This window comes from Amphibalanus amphitrite, unplaced genomic scaffold, assembly GCF_019059575.1.
Source record: "Amphibalanus amphitrite isolate SeventyFive unplaced genomic scaffold, NRLGWU_Aamphi_draft 000507F_arrow, whole genome shotgun sequence".
Classification (NCBI taxonomy): domain Eukaryota; kingdom Metazoa; phylum Arthropoda; class Thecostraca; order Balanomorpha; family Balanidae; genus Amphibalanus; species Amphibalanus amphitrite.
The window spans coordinates 216,047-237,507 of NW_024882001.1; the positions used below are offsets into that span (position 1 = coordinate 216,047).

At 52.5% G+C, this 21,461-nt stretch overlaps 1 protein-coding gene across 1 annotated transcript in view; it reads right to left on the reverse strand.

The window, feature by feature from the left end:
- LOC122392936 (zinc finger SWIM domain-containing protein 4-like) overlaps nt 1-21,461 on the reverse strand; it is a 72,340-nt gene that overhangs the window by 25,427 nt on the left and 25,452 nt on the right. The window contains exons 3-5 of the mRNA XM_043388316.1: nt 14,446-14,554; nt 7,874-8,001; nt 2,194-2,337 (exon numbers count right to left, since the gene is read on the reverse strand). Of these exons, the coding sequence (XP_043244251.1) occupies nt 2,194-2,337; nt 7,874-8,001; nt 14,446-14,554 (381 nt within the window). The remainder of the gene's footprint in view (nt 1-2,193; nt 2,338-7,873; nt 8,002-14,445; nt 14,555-21,461) is intronic.

The following is a 21,461-nucleotide window of genomic DNA, read 5'->3' on the forward strand; positions in this document are numbered from 1 at the left end:
ACGTCGGATCCGGCAACCGCAGTAGTATAGGTCGGGTCAGGCCGGGCCGGGCTGGGGCGAGCCGAACTGAGCTCACCTCGGCCCGTGACAGAATTGTGACGGCCTCGCGAGGGGGCGTCACGTCACCGCGGCCGGCACGGCGTGACGTGACGTGAGAAACCGTGAGTGACACGTCGTGACGCAACGCCGTGAGTGGCGTGACCCGGCGTCACGGCAGCGCTCGGCCCCGATCCGGCCGCCGCCCGGGCCGTGTGGGTAGAATGTCATACTCTCCCATTTGCCCAGCAAGGCACACGTGCGGATGAATAAGTGCACTTGGGACAAGAGCAAAATGGACAGGGAGAAGTAGAAGGTCGTGGAAAGGTTAGTGGACGTAAAATAGTAGCCCGCAGTCGCACATAGGTGTGTGAACAAGAGTCAATTTTACAAACCAGCGGTATGTGTGACAGGGATTTAATCCAAGCTAATGAGTCATAAGATATCGTACTTTGATGGACCATTACTATATAAACAAACAATAAGCGAAACGCGACATTGAACATCTAACCTTGATATTTAATTGTGTAGCGGTCGTAAAACGAATACCTACAACATAATGGAGAAATATCCAAACGGTAAACGTAATTGTAGAGCAATTCTGTGCAAAAACCGACAAAATACGATGACGGATGATACAAGACAAGCTACCAACATAAAAAATGCTATAACGGCAGTGCAATATTTACCAAACTAACAAGGCGCGAGACACTCCGTTTATGGCGTAGCGGACTACGTGAAATTAAAATATCACTGTATATGACAGGGATGGCCCCGCACATAACAATCAATCTACCTATCGCACCTCTTCGTAAAACCTTGCGGCAGGTATCTCCGGGAAACCCGAGCCTAATGATACCACATCAGTGAAAATAACGATTAAAAACACATGTTGGATTAGATCATCACATTCTAGACACATCATGGAATGCCTGTTAGGCAACCAGTATAACGCCTTATGGGGCGACTAACGGAGCGAGCGAGAGGGTGGGCCTTGCACGTGCGAAATTTCGAGGGGGTACCTCCAACTGACTTGTGCACGGCACCCTACTAACCGGTCTCTAGCGATGTGCCAAATTTGAGCACAATCGGCCCAGCCGTTCTCGAGATCTGGAAGCGGCACCCTGCACGTGCGCACGTGCAAAATGGGTCCCAACTGACTTGTGCACGGCACCCTACTAACTGGTCCCTAACCGTGTACCAAATTTGAGCGCCATCGGTCCAGCCGTTCTCGAGATCTGGAAACGACCCCTGCACGTGCGCACGTGCAGCAGCACCCCAACCTTAACACATGCAGATGAATTATCTGATGGAGACCTAACTGTGTACCGAGTTTCAATTCAATCGGCCCAACCGTTGTGCCGTTATTGAGGTTGCAATTTTGGGGGTTCTTAAAAAATGTCCAACTTTACCACGCGCCACGTGCGGTGGTTGGCAAGAACGCATGGTGGCCATCACACCACAGAACTTTTACGTCCAAGTGACATTCAGTAAAGAAGACCGCTTGTCAATCGGATGTCCCGTTCCTAAGATATTAGCTTTTGAAGAGCGTCCCCACGGCCGGCCGGCCGGCCGCTCATACTCAGAAATTTCCGTTAATCTAAGGAAAGACTCCGCTCGCTTCGCTCGCTCCGTAATAACTGCGTCAACGTACGAGTTGGCATGCTCTAATGAAGACAGCGAATTGGTAGATGCACCGTGTAGGATTCCTTTTTCACTAACTCCTCAAACACCGGATGAAAAAGTGGAGAAGTTTGACCGAAACTCTTGAGGTTACAGTTCGTAAATTGCAGTTCCAAACGTCCTACTCAATCACCATTTTCTCAGCATCAGCAACCAAGACGTTCGGATGCTGAAGGCACTAGCATTTTACGCAAGCAAAAGACTTCTGAAGTTCGTCCTCCGCGCTTTTCATGGATCTCATGGTCGGACCTAAGCGCTCTCATAGCGTCCAAAGGTAACTTGGGAACGAACAATTTCGCGAATTTAATCATCCCAAAGCCTGATACAAGACGCACCCAAAGCACATCATGCGCTCGCGACCCATTGACTAGTGACCCCAACTGCCCATGACTGACCCTGTATATCCGGATCGATGATCCTGTATTCATTTAACCCCAACACTGACCCTGTACCCAGCTGACCTCGTCCACTGACCTTGTATCCGGTTGATTTCGGAGCGCTGTCGCAGAATCTCATCTGCCAGCCGCTGCGCGGTGGGTAGCACCTCGGTATGGTGTTCGGCAATCAGGTACTGCGCGAACTTCTGTAGCTGCTGTCGGTCCATCTGCAGCAGTGTCTCTGTGGGAACAGACAAGGTCAGGTCAGGTCAGGCCATGTTAAATATACAGGGCTAGGCCTAGGTCATACGACTGCTAAGAAATGGGCAGTAGGGGTACCCATTTTTGGGTCAATTTTCCAAATTTTAGGTGGGGGTGGATTTTCTCATTATATGGTCTATTCTGATTCCATCTGTGCCAAAAATAGCGAAATCAAACGATTTCTAGGGGTCGCGAATTCAAAATGAAAATGCCAATTTTAGCGAAAAATTGACCAAAATAATGTCATTTTATTTTGAAGCAAGGTAGCCATGCGAACAGGTTGGGGTCAATTTTCCCATTATTTGGTCTATTCTGATTCCATCTGTGCCAAAAATAACGAAACCAAACGATTTCTAGGGGTCACGAATTCAAAATGAAAATGTCAATTTTAGCGGAATATCGACCAAATTAGCATTATTTTATGTTGGAACAAGGTTACCATGTCAACAGTTTGGGGTCGATGTTATCATTTTTTGCTCCGTTCTGGATCTAGCAGTGACAGAATTAACGATATCAGACTACTTTTAGGGGTCGCGAGCTTGCATTGGAAGTTTTAATTTTACTTGGAAAAATGACTTCATTTTAACGACTATAAATATGCAAAGCCAATGTATTGCAGTGGTATTGATGACTGTTGGACACCGTGCAACACTACCTCAGTTGTATATTTGACGTGCAGCGGTAAAAGAGAGCACCAAATATATCATTCTGGTCAATGAACAGCATATGCTCATTGCTCATTTACACTCACTGTGGCTTAGACCGTCATTAGTACCTACCGACACAAGACCCGAGACCGTAACTCTTAGAAAGACTGGCTATGTAGTTAGAGGGCTAAAATTGCAGTGATCGAAGCTTTCTCATTAGGGCCATTTAGTTTTCAATGAGTCGTCTTATTCAGCAAAAGAAATGACTGATCCCCAGGACATGGACAATGAACACTGACCTATCGATACAATCTGAGTGGGAGGGGCAATAAAAGCCGTTACGGATGTAACGATATAACTCGCATGCCGTATTTTAACGGAAATATGGCATGAAGTAGATAAGGGAGTTGCTAATGGCCTATTTATATCTACAAAGACATAAAACAGCACTAAGCTATGCCGGTATGCAATATGCATGACCTTTGCCAATTCGCTAGCCGACCTCCCCGAGTCCCGGAGTTGCAGAGACGGCAGAGGGAGGGGCGCAAGCTTTACACCACCGCGCCGTTGGGTGACCGCTGTGCTTGAGTGAAGCCTTGCCCCTCCCCCACAAACACCCACAACCACACACAGAATGCGACTGTGCATATGGAAAGACAGCTGGCGGAGAACATCACAGGAGGAGAGGAACAACGAACTTCATCCTCACCCCATTATGAAAGCAATAGGTATGTTTGCAATCTTGCTGATGACGGACAGCATTGGCCTGGCCGAACGCATGCACGACTGCTCGTGGCTCCAGTTCTGGGCATGTGCCACTACAAGCAGCTGTTAACATGAGACGGGTGCAGATATCATGCCATGGAACTAGTGCCTGGTGATGGCCGCTGCCAGAAGTATCCTTGCAAGATAAAGTAACGGATCTTACGCTGCACTCTACAGGCCCAGTCCAAACCCTCAGATGGTTCTGAACTGAAGTCGAATGGCATTGCCTAAAGCTGAGAATTAGGAAGGTGCCAAGTCTAAACGACTCAGCCAACTCCGAGGCAGAACCGTTTACTGACTCTTGGCATTGCCTGGGGGCCGACACAGTGGGTGGGCCACGAACCTTATGGTGGCGGACCTGATTCTCCTCCTCTTCAGCCTTTGCACGCACACTCCTTTATATGATGCGTCCTGGTGCCACCATACGGCCCATGCAGGATGAAAATCTTCTGCTACATTAGGTTCTTCAGATTCAGACGCCAATTACCTGAGATCACAAGTGATCTGTGCCAGAAGCTATGAAAGTTCTTCGTCACATACCTATCAACCGTGCACGTATCAGCGCATGGCTTAGTCCCCCCGTGTCCAATAATTAATATGAACTCGTAAATGGTCGGATTGTATCGGAAACTCTTACATGAACGCCAGAAATAAAATGGTACATGATTGGTGGGCATGGAAAGAATCGACTCTTTGGGATCAGAAGTTGATTTTTTTTTTTTTGTAGAACACCCAATTTTATCCTACCCTGCCTACAGCTATATTACATCGTAGCCGTGAGCGAACAGGACGGCGTTTCTTGTGGAAGTATAAGGTCGAAATGGTTTGATCGTTTTTGCATTACATGGTTTGAAATACATTCGGAGCCATGATCCGTCAGATGTATCCTGAGCTAATTTGCACAAACTTTAATTGTATGGACACAAAGAGCCTGTCGTGAACTGAGATATGGCAACTGAAACTTCACATTTTAGTGTGACCTCAAAGGTCATCAAAGGTCACTAATGCAACACAAAAAGAAAATATCAAAAATGATTGCACGCTGACCAGAATGACACCAGCAACAGGAGCAAAACATCCCGGCGCTTTTCACCAAATGTTCAATATCGACATTGTAATGATCGCTAGTAAAGCATTGACCGTAACCACGTGATGGAGCACATCGATCTGGATGAAAAAGGAGCGTTCAATGACCCCTCTACCCGACTCTCGAAACAAAAAGTTTGCCTTCGTTGCGATTTACTATCAGCGTAAAATAAGCATATTTCTAGGTAAATACGCAAATTTCAATCTCAATTCGCGACCCCTAAACCACCTTTGATTTCAATATTTTTGGCACCATTGGAATCAGGAGCCGCGAAATAATGGGAAAAACCACCCCCACCCACAAATTTCCAAAATCGGGAAAAATGGGTACCCCTAATGGGCAGTTAGGTAGGCCAAGTCAGGCCACGTTGAACTTACAGAACTACTGCTACGAAACGGATGGTTAGATACGGCGACATGGGGTAAGGATACGCATATGGATATGAAATACGGATAAGGTCTTGTGAAACCGCAAGAGCCTGGCCCTACAAAAAAAAACCACACACACAACAACAACAAAATACGGATACGGATGCAGATAGATACGCATTGATACAGTTAGAAGATACCCACAACGCGTCCGTTTCAAAGCAGTTTCATGACCGTTAACCGCCACCTCAACGAAGGCCGTAACCAAAGAAATCAACAGGTATCCGCTAAAGCACCACCTCGAAACTACCTACCATCAAAGGTTTTCCCTAGTCGGTGGCAGCAATAAGGGCAAGCAATAATGTCGTAATGCAAGGAAAACAAGTTACGAGCGGAGCGGCAATCTGGGTGCAGCAGACAGTGCAAACACCGGTACACGGCAAATATCCGGGCGTCGGCACCGTAATGTATGCTCTGTGCTCCAAACATGTTGACCGATGTCCATACGACAGGCGGGCTATGTGTTCTCAATGTGTTTGAGATCGGTCTGAACCGCGCTTAGGAATGCGATCGGCACGCCACACAGCGAGATAGGTCGCAGGAATGACGTCCGCAGAGGAGAGCGGTTGCCAAGGCCCTGAGAGGAAGCTCATACGCTAAGGAAGAGGATGGTCGCAAAACACGGATTAAATAAGAAAAGATAAAACGCGAGAAAATAAAAGAATATAGGACAAGGGAAAATAATTTAAGATAACAATAAAAGGTAATTAAATAAAAGCAATAAATTAGATCAATCAAGGGGATAAAATCAAGAGGCATTTGCTAAAACAGGGGACCTCCCGCTCAACGCCGCCCTCCTCAAACCTCCAACTGCAGCGCAGGCCACCGCCTTATGCAAGTGACTCACCGAAACACAAACCTCAGCTCGCCCCTCCCTGCCGCTATCGACCGGCGGCAGGCCAGACCGGCAGGCAGCGCAGATAAACTAATAAAGCCGATCGGGGTTCGGTGACGGTCTGCGCCGCCCGACTGGCCGTGATCACATTTTCCGGCCCACAGAGGACAGAGGACGACGGCGAAAGGCAGAGAGCGCCGGGCGGCACGGCGGCGGCGCGGATCCATTCGGCGCCGTGCCGTGGGGAGTACGACGGCCGTGCCGTGGGGAGCACGCCGACCGTGCCGCTGACGGTGTCGGTGCAGGATCGATCCCAGACTCGGGCGGGGAGTAAAGCCGCCGGGACGTCGGGATGGGAAGGGAGAGGAATAGGATGGGAGGGATGGTGGGAATGGGACGATAAGAAAGGAAACTGGTTGGAATATAATACCAAAGTCTCAACTCGCTCACGTAACAAACGGTGAAATCAGCAATCGTATAGAGTATAGACCGATACCACGAATAGGCTCAGACGATTGGGTCCCCTTTTATCTAATACAGAACCCGCACATGTTTCAACCTATGACGCACGCCGACAGATAGTGAATGTTCTACCAATGACGCCCTCAGAGTCAGCACCAGTCTCAGCAGGTCAGGGTGATTGGGTCGGCTGCCGGCATTCACCAACAACCAAACTATGTGGGCCGTGCGACATGGCCCAGGGTGTGAATGGTACGAATGATTCACAGCTCACGTACGACGTGAATGCATGTATCAATGCGCGACGGTGTCATGCTGACCTCCAACAAGTACAAAAACATTGAACTTCGCGTTCCTTTGACGGACGACCAAAGCGCTACAGACACAGCTGGCTTGTTTCCGACAAAATACGGCGATTAAGCCCCACCTACGGCGCCGAATATTCAGTCTCGCGGAAACAACAGCGGCCGTCTGAGCGGCGGGCCCTTTCTGTTCTCAGCAGTACGTGCACACACTGATGTGAAAGTGGGCTCCGGTCGGTAAACAGGCGGTACAATGGCTCTGTTATGGACCGGAGCCGGCCGTGGGAGGGACGGTGGGCTCCACTGGCTGTGTGGAGGGTTCGAGGACCCAAAACACCGACCTAACGCACGTGAGGCCAGTCTACGCTAACGAAGCGACATCCGGTGAGGTAACGCGATATCGGCCAGATTGAGCTGACCTAGCAACCTTCATCTTTCAGGTGTGACAAAAAAGGTAAAGCGAAAACAGCCGTATGCGCCAACTGGCGTATTGGCAAGCTCTGGGACTGAAACACTTCTTGCCTTTAACAACGACAGCAAACGGTACAAGCCATGACCAATGGCACTCATACTGGCCAAGACATCAATTCAACTGATCAATTATATCAATCAAGACAAGACATCAAGACAACTGATCAATTATATCTCGCGAGTCGCGACAATCACTTCTGTCAAGATCGAACAGCAGCGACTGAGTGCCGTGACCCATACGAAACCCTATATCGGGATGCGTCATCACTGACCTGGATGAGGTGATAAACAGACAACGCAGCAGAATGTCGCCACGTTGCATCATCTTCTATCTCATGAACAACAACAGTAGGTGCGTCACGTTGGGTCAGAGCAGGACAGGAGAGCACTGGTCAAGGTAATTAATAGCTTAACTATATTTGCTTACATCATAGTTAAGTATCACCCTACGACTTCATGAGCGAGAAGTGTTTTTCTGTTGGATCAAAAATATAAAACAAATGTGAGGAACATCGCTCTTACCTGATATGGGCACGCGCAGTTTGACAGTCTCGGCGTTTCTGATCCGGTACAGGGACAGTGCTACCACATGTTTGCACCAGAAGATGTCCCGGGTCTCACAGGTGCACGTGACCGAGGTGATCTTACACCTGTGGGTGACAGGGGGGGGGGGGGTCAACCAGGGGTCAGGGTGGAGGTCAGGGGCTCAACCGCAAGTCAGGATGGGGAAACCGGGTCATTTACGGTTGAACTGGAGGCAGGGGTCAATCGAGGGTCGGGAGAGGTCGGGGAAATCACGGGTCAAGGTGGATGTAGGGGTCAGTCATCAAGGGTGGCAGTGATGAGCTTCTCCCACATCTGCCCCTGGCGACCAACCACCGTACATTCATGAACTCACAAACACAGCATATGAGAGCGTATAGTCACTGTAGGTAGTCTGAATCAGCTCGGGGTGTCGCAAGTGCATCTCGGTGCCGGGAAGCCCATCAGCACAGTGCGTGGTGTACCAAAAGCCCAGTTGAACACCCACTTTGGGCAGATAAATTGGGCAGGGTTGGGCAGATAAATTGGGACAAAATACATATTTGCATTTAGAACGCCGTAGCTTAGAAATTTGTAAACATAGGCATTTCACATTTGGATCACATATTGTCACACCAATTTTACACATTTTCACCAAATATGGTCACCGTGGTCCACCTGCATCAGTCCTTATCGGTGCCTGGAATGGCCGCACGCGCGGCGAGATCTCCCGTCTGAAATGGCTCGTAATTGTAGCCAACTGGCACTGCTGAGGCTCACCACAGTCATATGGGGACGTTCGTTAGGCTCACCCGCAAAAACGCCCCAGCAACCAGAACTTGTGTGGGCTGAGGTTTAATGAGGAAGGGGGCATTTTCCCTTGGGTACAGTTTGCGGGATACTCCGTTTCAGGAGATTTTGTATTTAATTTACTGTATGCCGGGGAGCTGACTCCTCGAAGAGCATCACTCCATGCAGGATGTTGCCTTCTTTCATCTTGTTGATTCGAACTGCCGGAATAATGGTTAGGTACCCTGTAATGGCGAACCCCCTCCCGGTTCCGTAAAATAAGGGGGCCCCACGTGACCGTCATGGAAGTCACCGAGTGGAATACCATCACCGATGTCTGCTGCATTCTTTTTGGAACTAAGATCACGTCTTCTGGGCTGGTTGCGATGTTACATGGTGTTTGCGGTTGTTCATATGTTCGGTTATGGGGATACCGCCGTCGAAAAAGACCTGCACGTGCTTGCTCGCTTCTCCAAGCCCTTCAAGAGGAAACAATTTTTTTTAACGTCACAGCTGCTTCAACATCTATGTTGACAGGTTGATATGCATCAATGCATAAGAGTACATGTTTGAGGTGCTGGTATATCGCCTTCTCATGGCGCGGCTACCTTCGTTGTAAGCTCGCGCCACTGTTTTCGCCAGGATCCTCTGATTTAACTGAATTTTGCCTTTTAGCCCCCCTGGAGAACCGGGGGAGCGGCCGGTGTCAATGCAATTGGTATGTAAGGATGAGTCAATATTATCTCTTCCTCCAACGTTTACGTCTGTTCGATACACACTACTTTCAGCCATTTGATGGAGCATAGTTAGAGTATTGGCACGCATGTGCGCACGGACTAAGTTGATAGTGGCTTGCTTAAGCCCACGTTCTGTGACCAGCCGACTCAAAATTGCAACGCAACCTGCATAACATGGAAACGTATTCATTAGCCTATATTTATGTTCAAAAATTATCTTTATCACTCAAAAAATAGTCGTTTTAGAGGAAGTTAAAATTTGTCCCAATTTATCTGCCCAACCCTGTACTCCTCCAGTTAGTGCATTCGACTGAAAGAGTTGGCAGCGACCGCCCCGTCGTGTACAGCGGCTTCCGCTTCAGGCAAGTCCCGAAACGAGTGTCAGTGGGGGTCACACCCAACTACCGAACCAACTGGACAACTCGGCACACTCGACCGCCATGAGTTGTGCTAACTTTGACACACGAGTTCGAAACGGCCGCCTTTCATTTTACACGAGGGCAGCGGGACCGGTCGGTGAGGAGCACGTTTGCGAAACGATCGCTAAGTTCAACATGAGAAACTTTGGAAGGAGACTAGAATAATACGAATGTAAGTAGGTATAATATTATTTAGTGGCCGAGAGCCGTGAAGGATGCACGGCTAAATCGTGTTCCCGGCTGTGGCGGGAAGCGGTCGCGCGTCGGCGCGCGAGCAGAGCAGAGCAGAGCGCTGGGCAGAGGGTGTGTGTGTGGAGCGCGGCCGGAGGCGCGGCTGGTTGTGTGTTGTGTGTTCGGTCAAGCTGAGAACACAGGAATACAGAGACATGCAGTAAGACCGGAGGCTGTATCTGAAGACTGAGGTGTCTTACATTGGTGACAGCGGTGGGATGGACAGGGTACGGGCAGTGGCATTTGACAGTAAAAGCCTGTCTAAATCCCAGCGGCAATATTCAGTGACTAAAAAGGAGCTACTCGCAGCTGTGACGTTTGTGCAGCAGTTCCGACATTACCTTTTGGGTCGTAAGTTCACGCTCCGCACAGACCATGCCGCTCTGCAGTGGCTTGTGAATTTCAGAAACCCTGACGGGCTTCTGGCGCGGTGGCTGGAGATTTTGGGCGAGTTTCAGTTTGAGATTGTTCATCGGCCAGGTAGGCTACATGAGGCTCCGGATGCGCTCAGTCGGAGGCCGGACCCCACGCAGGAGGTGTCTACACAGACAGACACAATGGATTTTCAGTCGCCTCCCGTCGCAGCTCGCCACGTTCAGTCCATGTGGCCTTCTGATTTCATGTGTTCGGCGCAGAACTCAGACCCCGCCATGGCGGAGGTGAAGAGGCAGCTTGCTGGGAGCACACAGCGGCCCTCCCAGTCCTCCGTGTCAAAGGGCGCTCTGCCGTACTGGAGGCAGTGGTCACGTCTGCGTTTGATTGATAATGTTCTGTACAGAGTGTTCCGGGCTGGGCCGAGGGGGCACGACCAGCTGCAGCTGGTAGTCCCACCCCAGCTCGTGCCTGTGGTGCTGGGGTCGCTTCATGATGGTCCGTCGGGTGGGCACTTCAACGCTTCAAAGCTGGCGAAAGTCGCGCGACTCAGGTTTTGGTGGCCGCTCCTGGAGCGTACGGTGACTGAGTTTTGCGAACAGTGCCGCCGCTGTGCCTCGCGAAACTCTCCGACTCCCCGCCCATGTGCGAGTATGGGGCAGTTGTCTGCGTCCGAGCCGATGGAGCTGGTGTCCATGGACCTTGTGACCAACCTGCCGGAAACCGCTCGAGGCTACAAACACCTGCTAGTGATCACTGATCACTTCACACGCTGGGTTGAAGCGTATCCCCTCGCGGATGAAAAGGCTACTACGATTGCGAATGTTCTTGTAAATGAGTTTATTTCTCGTTTTGGCGTCATGAAACGTGTGCACTCGGACCAAGGTCGGAACTTTGTCGGTGCGGTGATGAAAGCTGTGAGCGAACTGCTCGGCATTCAGCAGTCTCAGACATCCAGTTATCACCCTATGGGCAACGGGATGACTGAGCGAGCCAATCGCACCATTTTGAACATGCTGGCTAAGTTTGTTGAGCAGCACACGGAGTGGGATAAGCATCTTCCGATGCTCATGCTCGCCTACCGGAGTCAGGTGCACGACAGCACGGGATACTCTCCGTTCGCCTTGATGTTTGGGCGAGAGCCTCGCCTGCCGGCGGAAGCCTCGCTGGGTGATCGGCCGGTTGTGGATCGGGCCCCAACCTTCCCCCAGTACATAGACGATTTGAGAGAGACACTCCGACTTACTTTTAAGGATGTGGTTAAGCGCGATCAGCTGTCCCATGACCGCAACAAAGCTTTGTATGAGCGCAGAATGAACGAGTGGTCGTATCGCCCGGGTGACAAAGTGTTCTTGTTTCGCAATGTACCGAAGCGCGGTGAATATCATAAGTTTGTGAGGCCTTGGCGTGCGGCTGAGATCATAGAACAATGTGGACCAGTGAACTATCGAGTGCGCGAGGAGGGAAAGCGGCGCAGTCTGGTGGTGCACCACAACCGCTTGAAGCCGGACAACACAGTGGAGCGCCCGCCGGCTGTGAGTGAGGGGCACAGGACCGCGACAAGAGCGCATGGGTTGTCTCTCTGGCGAGATGTGCCGGGAACGCCCATTGCCCGGCCCCATAGTGTGCCTGGTATGGGTGGGGCGCCAATTGTATTTCCGCCCCAAGGTGTCACAGCTGGCCGCTATGTACCGCAACCTGTTGTTTTGCCGCACGTGCCGATGCCGCGTCTGCCCGAGATGCGACCTGACTGTGTGCCGCCACCTGACCCTGTACCGCTCCATGACGCTGTGCCGCACCGGCCGGAGGTACCACATGTTCCGCCGCCGTCCCCGCCGCCGCCGTTCGATGCCGAGCCGCCGCGGGATGTGGATCAGCGGCCGCGAACTGTCACCCGTTTCGGGCGTGAGGTACGCCCCCCGAAACGGTTCGACCCTGCTCACTGGTCTTTTGATTAAGCGTTTGTTGTGACTGTCGTTGGCATATTGTTCAATAGGAGGGGAGGAGTGTAAGTAGGTATAATACCAGTAAAACGCCTTTTGGGCGAAGGACGAGCGAGCGAGAGAGTGAGCCCTGCACGTGCAGAAGGGCGAGAGGGTACTTCCAACGGGCTTGTGCAAAGCACCCTTCTAACCGGTCGCTAGCGGTGTACCAAATTTGAACGCAATCGGCCCAGCCGTTCCTGAGATTTGGAAGCGGCATTCTGCACGTGCGCACGTGCAAACGGGGTCCAAAATGACTTTTGCACGGCACCCTACTAACCGGTCCCCAACCGTGTACCAAATTTGAGCGCAATCGGCCCAGCCGTTCTCGAGATCTGGAAACGCCCCCTGCACGTGCGCACGTGCAGTAGCACCCTAACCGCAACACATGGGAATGCATTGCCTGGTGGTTGCCTACCTGTATGCCAAGTTTCAGTGAAATCGCCCCAGTAATTACCGAGTTACTGAAATGGGAACAAATTTGGCACCTCTTATTGTTGTATTTTGCACGTGCAGTGGGGGTCACTCACATAGATGAAGAGCATCCGACCTTTGGTAGAAGGGATGCAGCTACCCTACAAAAATTACCGCAAGTCAATCGCCCAAGCGGCTGCTGATATATGAGCCTCTCAAAATCACTACTTTTGCAAAACAGCTTGAACACCCTTGACTTTTCACGTGGCACGTGCCACGACGGTCACTGAGATGTATCAAAAGTAGTCAATTACGGGGTAGAAGGGATGGGGCTACCCAACAAAAAAGACCGCAGGCCAATCGGTCCAGCGGTTGCTGAGATATAAGCCTCTCAAAAGCGTTACAGGCCGGGCCGGGCCGGGCCGGGCCGCTCATACTGAGATTTTTCCGTTATATTGAAAAGACTCACTTCGCTCGCTGCGCTCGCTCGCTCGTAATTATTTAGTGGCCGAGAGCCGTGAAGGATGCACGGCTAAATCGTGTTCCCGGCTGTGGCGGGAAGCGGTCGCGCGTCGGCGCGCGAGCAGAGCAGAGCAGAGCGCTGGGCAGAGGGTGTGTGTGTGGGGCGCGGCCGGAGGCGCGGCTGGTTGTGTGTTGTGTGTTCGGTCAAGCTGAGAACACAGGAATACAGAGACATGCAGTAAGACCGGAGGCTGTATCTGAAGACTGAGGTGTCTTACACGAACATAAGGACGTAATATAAGGAGACTGGCAAATGTATGATCGACCTGATACTCCCACGTCATTGCAAATCTATTCAGTCTGAGCCGAAGGTACCGCAAAGTATCGTTTCGTTCGCGTACGACAGTGCAGTACCGACGATGGAATGTCTTTAATAACAATCCTTAATTTCAATTCTCACGCGAGTGAGCATTGATTCAATTCAACGACAAATATTCAAATAGCAATTTTACGACTAGCAATCGATCCAGCAAGTGCCCAAAGGGATCAGCTATCACGTTTTAACAAGTACCTTATACCGACGACAGCCTGCGAGAGATGGGGGTCAGGGGTGTCGGGTGTCTTTCCCCATTCCCACTCCCACATTCCACCACCCGCGGGTGTAAACGGACAGGGGACACGGCACGCTGTTCGCACAGGGACTGCCTGTTCTGAGCCGCATACCACTTCCACACCATCCAGCCATGGAGGAAAGACGCATTGCTAGAAATTCCTATCTATGGTCCAGGGGACACGCCGCACGGACATCAATAGTGGTTGTGGAGGTGCCAATGGCTTTGCTATACCTCTGTGTACCAACGCCTGTGGAATTTCCGAGTCATCGCCGTCATGGCACATGACATCCACATGTATAAACATACGGCAGAGGCCAGAGACTATATAAACATTCAGAAGCCACCAGGGTAACAGGAATTCCGGTACCATTGACGAGTGAAGCTTCTCACAGCATTCCGCTATTTACCATTGAGATTTGAGGAGCCGTCTGTTCACCCGCTAGCAGTAAAAAAGTAGGTAATGGACACCGGACACAAGACAAAAGAAAACATCAGCTCAAGATGCTATGAGGTTAAAAACAGAAAGAGAGAACAGCTATTGAGTCGGCTGACCTGTCGAAGCTGACGGAGACCCTGTATTTCTTCTCGGGCTCTATACTGTAGCCGGGAGGCAGTGGCATGCTGGGCTTGGACGAGTGCACCAGACCGCTGAGGTGAAAACCTGCAACAGAGAACGAATTAAAGGTCAGAAAGAGCGGTGCAGGGGTGGCGGGGACGACGCAGAGGAGGGTCCATCGTGGGTCCCATCCTCTTCCTCACCTTCGTCAACGACCTAACCTGTTTCCTCCCCCATGGCCGCCTCATATCCTACGCGGACGACACCCAAATCCTGGACTCAGCACCCTCCAATCCCACTGACATCCAAGTGCTGAAGTCCCGGGCCGAGGAGAACATCCAGCACCTCCAGCACTGGTTCAGCTTGAATAGTTTGAAAATGAATGGGGAGAAGACCTGTTTCACCCTTTTCGGCACGCAAAATTCAGTTGATAGAGTTGAAGACTTCGCCATTAACGTAAATGATGTAACTATACGGCCAACAAAACATATCAAAGTGCTGGGCGTTCTCCTCGACCAAACCCAGAGCTGGGAGCCACACATATCCTCCATCATCCGCCGGTGCAACGCAATCCTCATATCATTATTCAAAATTCGTCATCACCTCTCCCCAGACATCCTTAAAATCCTTGTCCAAACCCATGTCTTCCCCCACCTCCAGTACTGCTCGTCAGTCTGGGGTGGTGCCTCCAAATCCCGCCTGGACCGACTGCAGAAGGTCATACATTTTGCCGCACGACTGGTCTCTGGTCTCCGTAAATTTGACCGCATCACCCCCGCTCTCGGCGCGCTCGGCTGGCCCAACATTGGGGAAGTGATCGCGCGCAGGGACGCAGTGAATGTGCATCGCGCCCTGTATGCCGCTGGTGCCCCTGACTCGCTACGGGCAATGTTTCGCCCACGAGCCGTCGTCTCAGAGAGGGCCACGCGTGCCACCGCTGCGGGCTCGGCGGTGATCGACTTGCCCCGAGTCCGCCTGGCGGTGGCTCGGCGGCAGTTCCCGTACAGAGCCGCGGCGGCTTGGAACGGGCTGCCGCGAGAGGTGACAGGGACCGCCTCCAGGGCACAGCTGATGCGGTTCTTCCGATAGAGATATGTCGCCACCTGAGTGTTTTTTTTTTTAGTACTATTGTACATTTTGTGTGTCTTTTACTATGATGATTTTTGTGACTTAGGTACTCTCATATTGCTTGTATTGACTGGGCCGTAATAGCCACCTGTGGATCAGCCCTAATAAACGAATTACGAATTACGAATTACGACGCAGGGTCACATCACACGGTTAGACGTGCTTGCTTCAGTAGTTCAGTTAGTTGCATAAAACGCATAATGGTATATAACGTATAATGACATTACCTAGACATGGTCCATGTGAGGTAATGTCTCCTGAAGGCAGTCGGTCAAAGATAGGAATTGTTAGTCAGACATCGTCTAGGAATTATTAGACGAGCCATTGTATCGTCTGGGAATTTTTTAGACGAGACATTGTCTACATTACTGATGCAGCCCTTGCGGCACTTCAATCCACCTGTATTCACCCATCTTTTTTTTTTCTAAGATAGTCCGTTACCCATGATCAGGTAACCAGGAGTTCTACAATTGTAATTTGTAACTACAGAAAAAAACCTGAACACCCGTAAGGTTTCCCAGCATGTCTGCTCGGTTAGTAACGATGCCGTTGAACCAACCCAAGGCCGTCGGGCGGTCGCTCGGCCCCGAACCTTGGATGCTCCCTTCTAATTTAGGCAAAAAGCCGGCCCAAATGACTTTACCACCCCTCCATTTGGCTGGGAGATCTGCAGACCGCTGCAGTGTTTGTCTACATCGTCCTGTTTTAAAAGGGTGTAAATTTTCGAGACCCGGGTGGGGCGGGCCGTAACACGGGGTCGTGACTGTAGCTCATCCACCAACGACTCGGCTGTCGACGGGCAACAAGAAAGCCCACACATTATTCAGCTGCGGGTCCATGGGGTCGCACGTTTCAGAGGTGCTGGAGGAAGATGAAAGACGAGCGTCAGCAGGGGAGAATATTCCTTCGATCTCCCGTCCTACTTGGACCCCAGTGTAAACATGCCGGCGGAAGCGAACCCCCGGATGCCAGCCCCGACTCGGCGGCCGTCTGCGCCCGACTCAATATAGTACGTCTCGGCGGCCGTAAGGCCGTTATTCGCCCGCAAGCCGGCGGCGAATCGCCTCTAAGCGCACCGGCCAGTTGTACGAGACGGCAGTGAGAGTGGGGGTTTGTTTTGATTGACCAGGTTGTGCGGGGAGGGGAGGGGCGGAACACAGCTGACGGCGTCGGGAACGGCCGCGGTCAAGGTCGTCCGTGTAATGACACGTGCTCGCGGAGCCCCGCCCCCGGCAACAGAGCCCACCTGGGCTGCCGGCTGCCGCGGAGGGTCGGCTTCGGCAGGGAACGTCCCTGGGGACTTCTGTGCTCGCTTCGACCTGCGTTTGACCCCGGATGGTAACGCGGGGACGAATATTTAAAGTAAGGTGTATCAAACTTCCAGAATATGAGCGTAGTAGCAAATCTGACCGCTCCCAACCAGCATTGAATAGGCCCACGCCAAACCCAGCGCCTGGAACTCAATGAACGACACAAAATCACGTCACCCCCACCGGCCATCGGCATGCGTCGATTACAATCTCCTTCAAGCCACCGACATGAGCGCACGTCTAATCACAAAACAGTGAAAATACCACGACCGGTCTGCTCTAAGCGGAGTGCCCGACTCCAAATCAGCTCTCACAAAGCCCAGGGGCCAATGGCCGCGCTGTCGAGGCGCCGGCCGGGAGATCACGGCGTTTTTGTGCGGTCAAAGGCCACGGCGATCGGTCGTGTCCGCTGCACGGCCGGCCCGGCACGGCGGCAGTACGGCATCAGATAGGCGGCGGCCCGCTGGGTTGTAATCCGCCGTCGCAATCAGACATCGCCCGGGCCTCGCTCCGGCGGCCACTGGACGCTGGCGACGGTCGGTGGGTCTGTCCACTGGGCCCCTGCGGTGGGATCGAGCCCACGTCCGAACTGGTATGCCGGGGCCCCTTACGGTCCCTGCCTTGTGGGCTAAGCGACCCGGAGGCGTCCCCAGGAAACCCAGAGAAAATATCCCAAAAATCCAGAATGCAGGCTTATCGAAAATCGCAAGCACCAAATTGAGCTGCAGTCATTTTAGACCCAATGAACTCCAGCAACAAAACAGGAGCGCTAAGTCAGAGCAGAGTCGGGCATGGACTGACGTGCAATGTGCATCTCGAGAAGTACGAAATATAGGCAGTATTTGCCTAGCGTCGGCCGTCCCCAATACCCCTATCCGTGAGCACAGAGCATCCCACATTCCCACCGCCCTGTGGTGGGTGGATGACCTTCCCGTGGCGACCGGTCTGGCGGCAGCAGCACTAGAGACCCGCTGCACCACCGACACCACAACGCCGCCCTTCAGCCGGCACCACGAGCTAGGGAGCAACGACTGGCGAGGCCGCTTTTTACAACGAGCGGCGGCCACAGCTCCTCAGCTGGGGAGCTGCGCCTCACCAGCGCCAGCGGCTGGGGGAGAGAGGGAGGGAGGGAGGGGAGTGGGGCGGCGGGGCGGCAATTGGACGGAGGGTGCAACTTGAGACTTGACTGGAACGAGCCCCTTAAGACAGGCTGCTTGAATGATCGCTCGGAATGGGAATATGCAGGCACTTTTGTTCCAATTTGCTCAGCAGTCTATTTTTAACCATACTTCAAAGATAACATGGCAGAAAAATTGGTAAGGTATGACGACATATCGGAGTTTCGCAGTGAACCCTGATCGAGTTACCCAACAGCGGAACAAATGCTCGATTGTGTCCACTATCATACTCGTGACGCACTTGTGTACTCCACACATGGCTTACCGGTCGACAATCAAACCAAACAGATCGGTAAGCGGGGCCAGACTTCACGTCATATGTGGGTGGGGTCAGGGGGCCTGAGTGGGCGGGGTGGGGGAGACGGGTTGACGCCACGGTTCGGCACTGAAGTGACCAGATAGGCATCTCTGACTCAGCCCGTCCTGAAAGAGCGTAACGTCGGTATCTGCCGCGGGCCGGGGCATCCCGGTGTGTTGGGACGACCGCGTTTTCTCACTCATCAGTTGACTCACCTGAGTCAAACCATACCTGCAGCGGTCCAAAGGTAGATTGACTCTTGGATTGACTCACTACCAAGACTCAAATACGCAATGAGGGACACTGAGGGAAGACCCAGCAGTACGACTGAGTCACAGCTCTGTCATGGCCTAGCGGCAAAAATAATAGCTGGCGCCGAGGAGTGAAAACTGCTACGCTACTCGGTACTGAAGCCACGTGCTGTTGAATACCAACTACCACAACCACGGGCGAAAAATCGACTGAGGTACCCGGAGATTGATTCCGACTGCGGAGAAATTCACTGAGTCAGTGAGTAAAGGTGGGGTTATTCTGAGTCACGCGGAAGTCGCCGTACGGTGATGACTCCCGATCCCACGAAAGAGTTGTAGTTTCCCGAATAAGGCGGAAGATACGGCAAAATGATACGGTGAATACGGCACATCACTTTTGACCGGATGCACCGTTACTACGAGCCCGGCCTGGCCTTGTGCATCCAACAAGTAACCTCACGCACTCGACCATCCACTGTTCGACACAGTTTAGCCTAGACCACAGTCGCCGCTGCGTTCTGTAAGCGCGGTCAGGACCGTGCCGCCGGTCATGTATATTCCACTGCGTGCTCGGCGCCGCCGTGGGGAGCCGGACGGCGGCCGATGGATCGTCCAGATTCCGCCGGATGCCGGCCTCATCCGCCGGCGGGCCGGCCGCTGACTGGCGGCCGGCGGCGCCTCGCTTCCATTACGGCGAACAAAAACAGGCAGAGTAATGAGCGATGGTAATTGTGGGGGTGGCCGCGGGTCAGAGGCGGGCCGCTCACCCGGCCGACCCGGGGCAGGTCGGCGGGGCGGCGGCGCAGCGTCCCAGCTGGCCGGCGCGGCCCAGTCACCGGCCGGCAACCTGTCCCAGCCGGCGCCCCTCCCCTCCCGTCCTCTCCCCCTCCCCGCCGCCGGCTGGCGACGCGCGGCCGCCGCCGGCCCGCGCCGGCCGGCTCTGGCTTTGGGTGAGGCCAAAGCCGCGCCGGTCGGCCGGCCCGCGAATCCCACCGGCCGGCTGTCAGCTGTTCATGAGAATTTTAGCCGCCTCGTGGGAATTTAATGCAGGGCGTGGGAAATACGGACGGCGCGGACATGGAGCACGATTGCTGGGGGCGCTGCCGGCCGCGGTGGCTGCCGCGCCGGCCGCCGGCCGCTCCCACGCGACTACAAAGCCCAGAATGCCACCTCGCATGCCGAATATCGCCGGCGAATGCAGTCGCTCGGCTTCTGAAGCGAGAACAGCCGGGGCGGCACGGCTGCTGTATAGAGAGCGACCCCAGCTGTTGGGAGGGACATAGCTGATTTCAAACGCAACGGCTCGAATCCATGACCTTCGGTTCGATTGTCCGACTCCCAGGTCCACGCTGGCGATTTCACGAGAATGCAGCCAAACTTTATGAAATTGAGAGCACACCTGCTCGGAAGATATATCGTCACTAATTTGTACATTCCATTCAGACCCTGCTTCTAATGATTAATTAAAAGATACATAAAGCCTTCACGGTAAAACCATCGCTGGACGCGGGTCTAAAGCCCAGATTTGCCCAGCTATCCCATTTCTTCATTCCCTCTCACTTCTCTCTTATATCTGCGCCCGTGGAATGTGTCCGTTAAAATACCTCGGATGCCGGACCGTTTACCGGTTCCAGGTGTCGGCCCTGACGGTTGCCGGGCCGCCACTGCTCGCACCACGAGCGTGCCTCCGCCGAACCGCGGCCACCCCAATAAATGCCACGGCGCGGGCCGCTCCTCGGCCGGGCCGACGATACGGTCAGCGCTGAGCTCCCTAATCCGGAGATCGCCAACCGACACTCCTAGAATCACCGGCCACGTCAGACAGGCTTCCGCGAGCGGCGAGACTTTTCGCCAGTAAAACAGGCTAATGTTCCAATAGCATTAATGAAAATAAGAAAATAAATAAATAAGCCGCGAGCGCAACATTCTGTTGCGCCGAGACTGGGGACAAGACAAGTCACAGCACAAGTCGACGGCAAATATTTTTGTGATGCGTTCATGATTCACAGCAGCCTAAGAATCCGCGAGCATTGCAGTCCCAAAGCCGGCGCTTTTTATCAGTTTCCAGCCAATAAATATAGTAATTGTAATAACATTCCATTTCCAAGCTAAGTAATGCACTCAGACAAGCCGTAAATAGTAGCAGTTCGCATTCACAAAGGCGTCTCCAATAATGTGAAGGAAACACCAAGAGGAAAGCCAGCCCTTGTGGCTTAAAATAGAGGAGCAGGAACAGATCAAAGCTGCATCAGCAAAATCATGCAATCACCAGCCACTGAATCACTAGCGTTATCATACCTACTTTACTTATACGTAAATGCAACACGAATGAAAAATAAGCATATTTTTAGGTATATTGTAAGTGATACACCGCCTACAAAGGCTGGCCCGGATGCTTCAAATCATCTACGTTATCATAGCTGTATGACGTGCGCCGTGCGAGTCACGTTTCGCATAGCACGGAATGCATAATGGATGTTCATTGTTCATGTAGCGTCCATTCCTCAGGCACAGTTTCATCCAATATAAAAATAAAAACATACCTATTACCACCAACAAATTATCTTGAAAAAGAACAGCGAGCGCCACACCATTTTACTTCGCGCTTATTCACAGCTCCTAGTAGCTGGCTCCAAGTCCCGTCTAAATCTGACACCATTTACACCCAAACCCCATCAGCCATGACCCCAGGTGACCCATCACCGATACCTGCGTGACCGGCACCCCACCCGATCACACACCGCCCAGCTCCGGTTCCCGTTTGGACACCGTCGTGATTCCACGTCCAATTCCAGGCCGGGTCCCGGCGCGGGCCGGCCGTTCGGACTCGATCAATAGCGGGCCGTG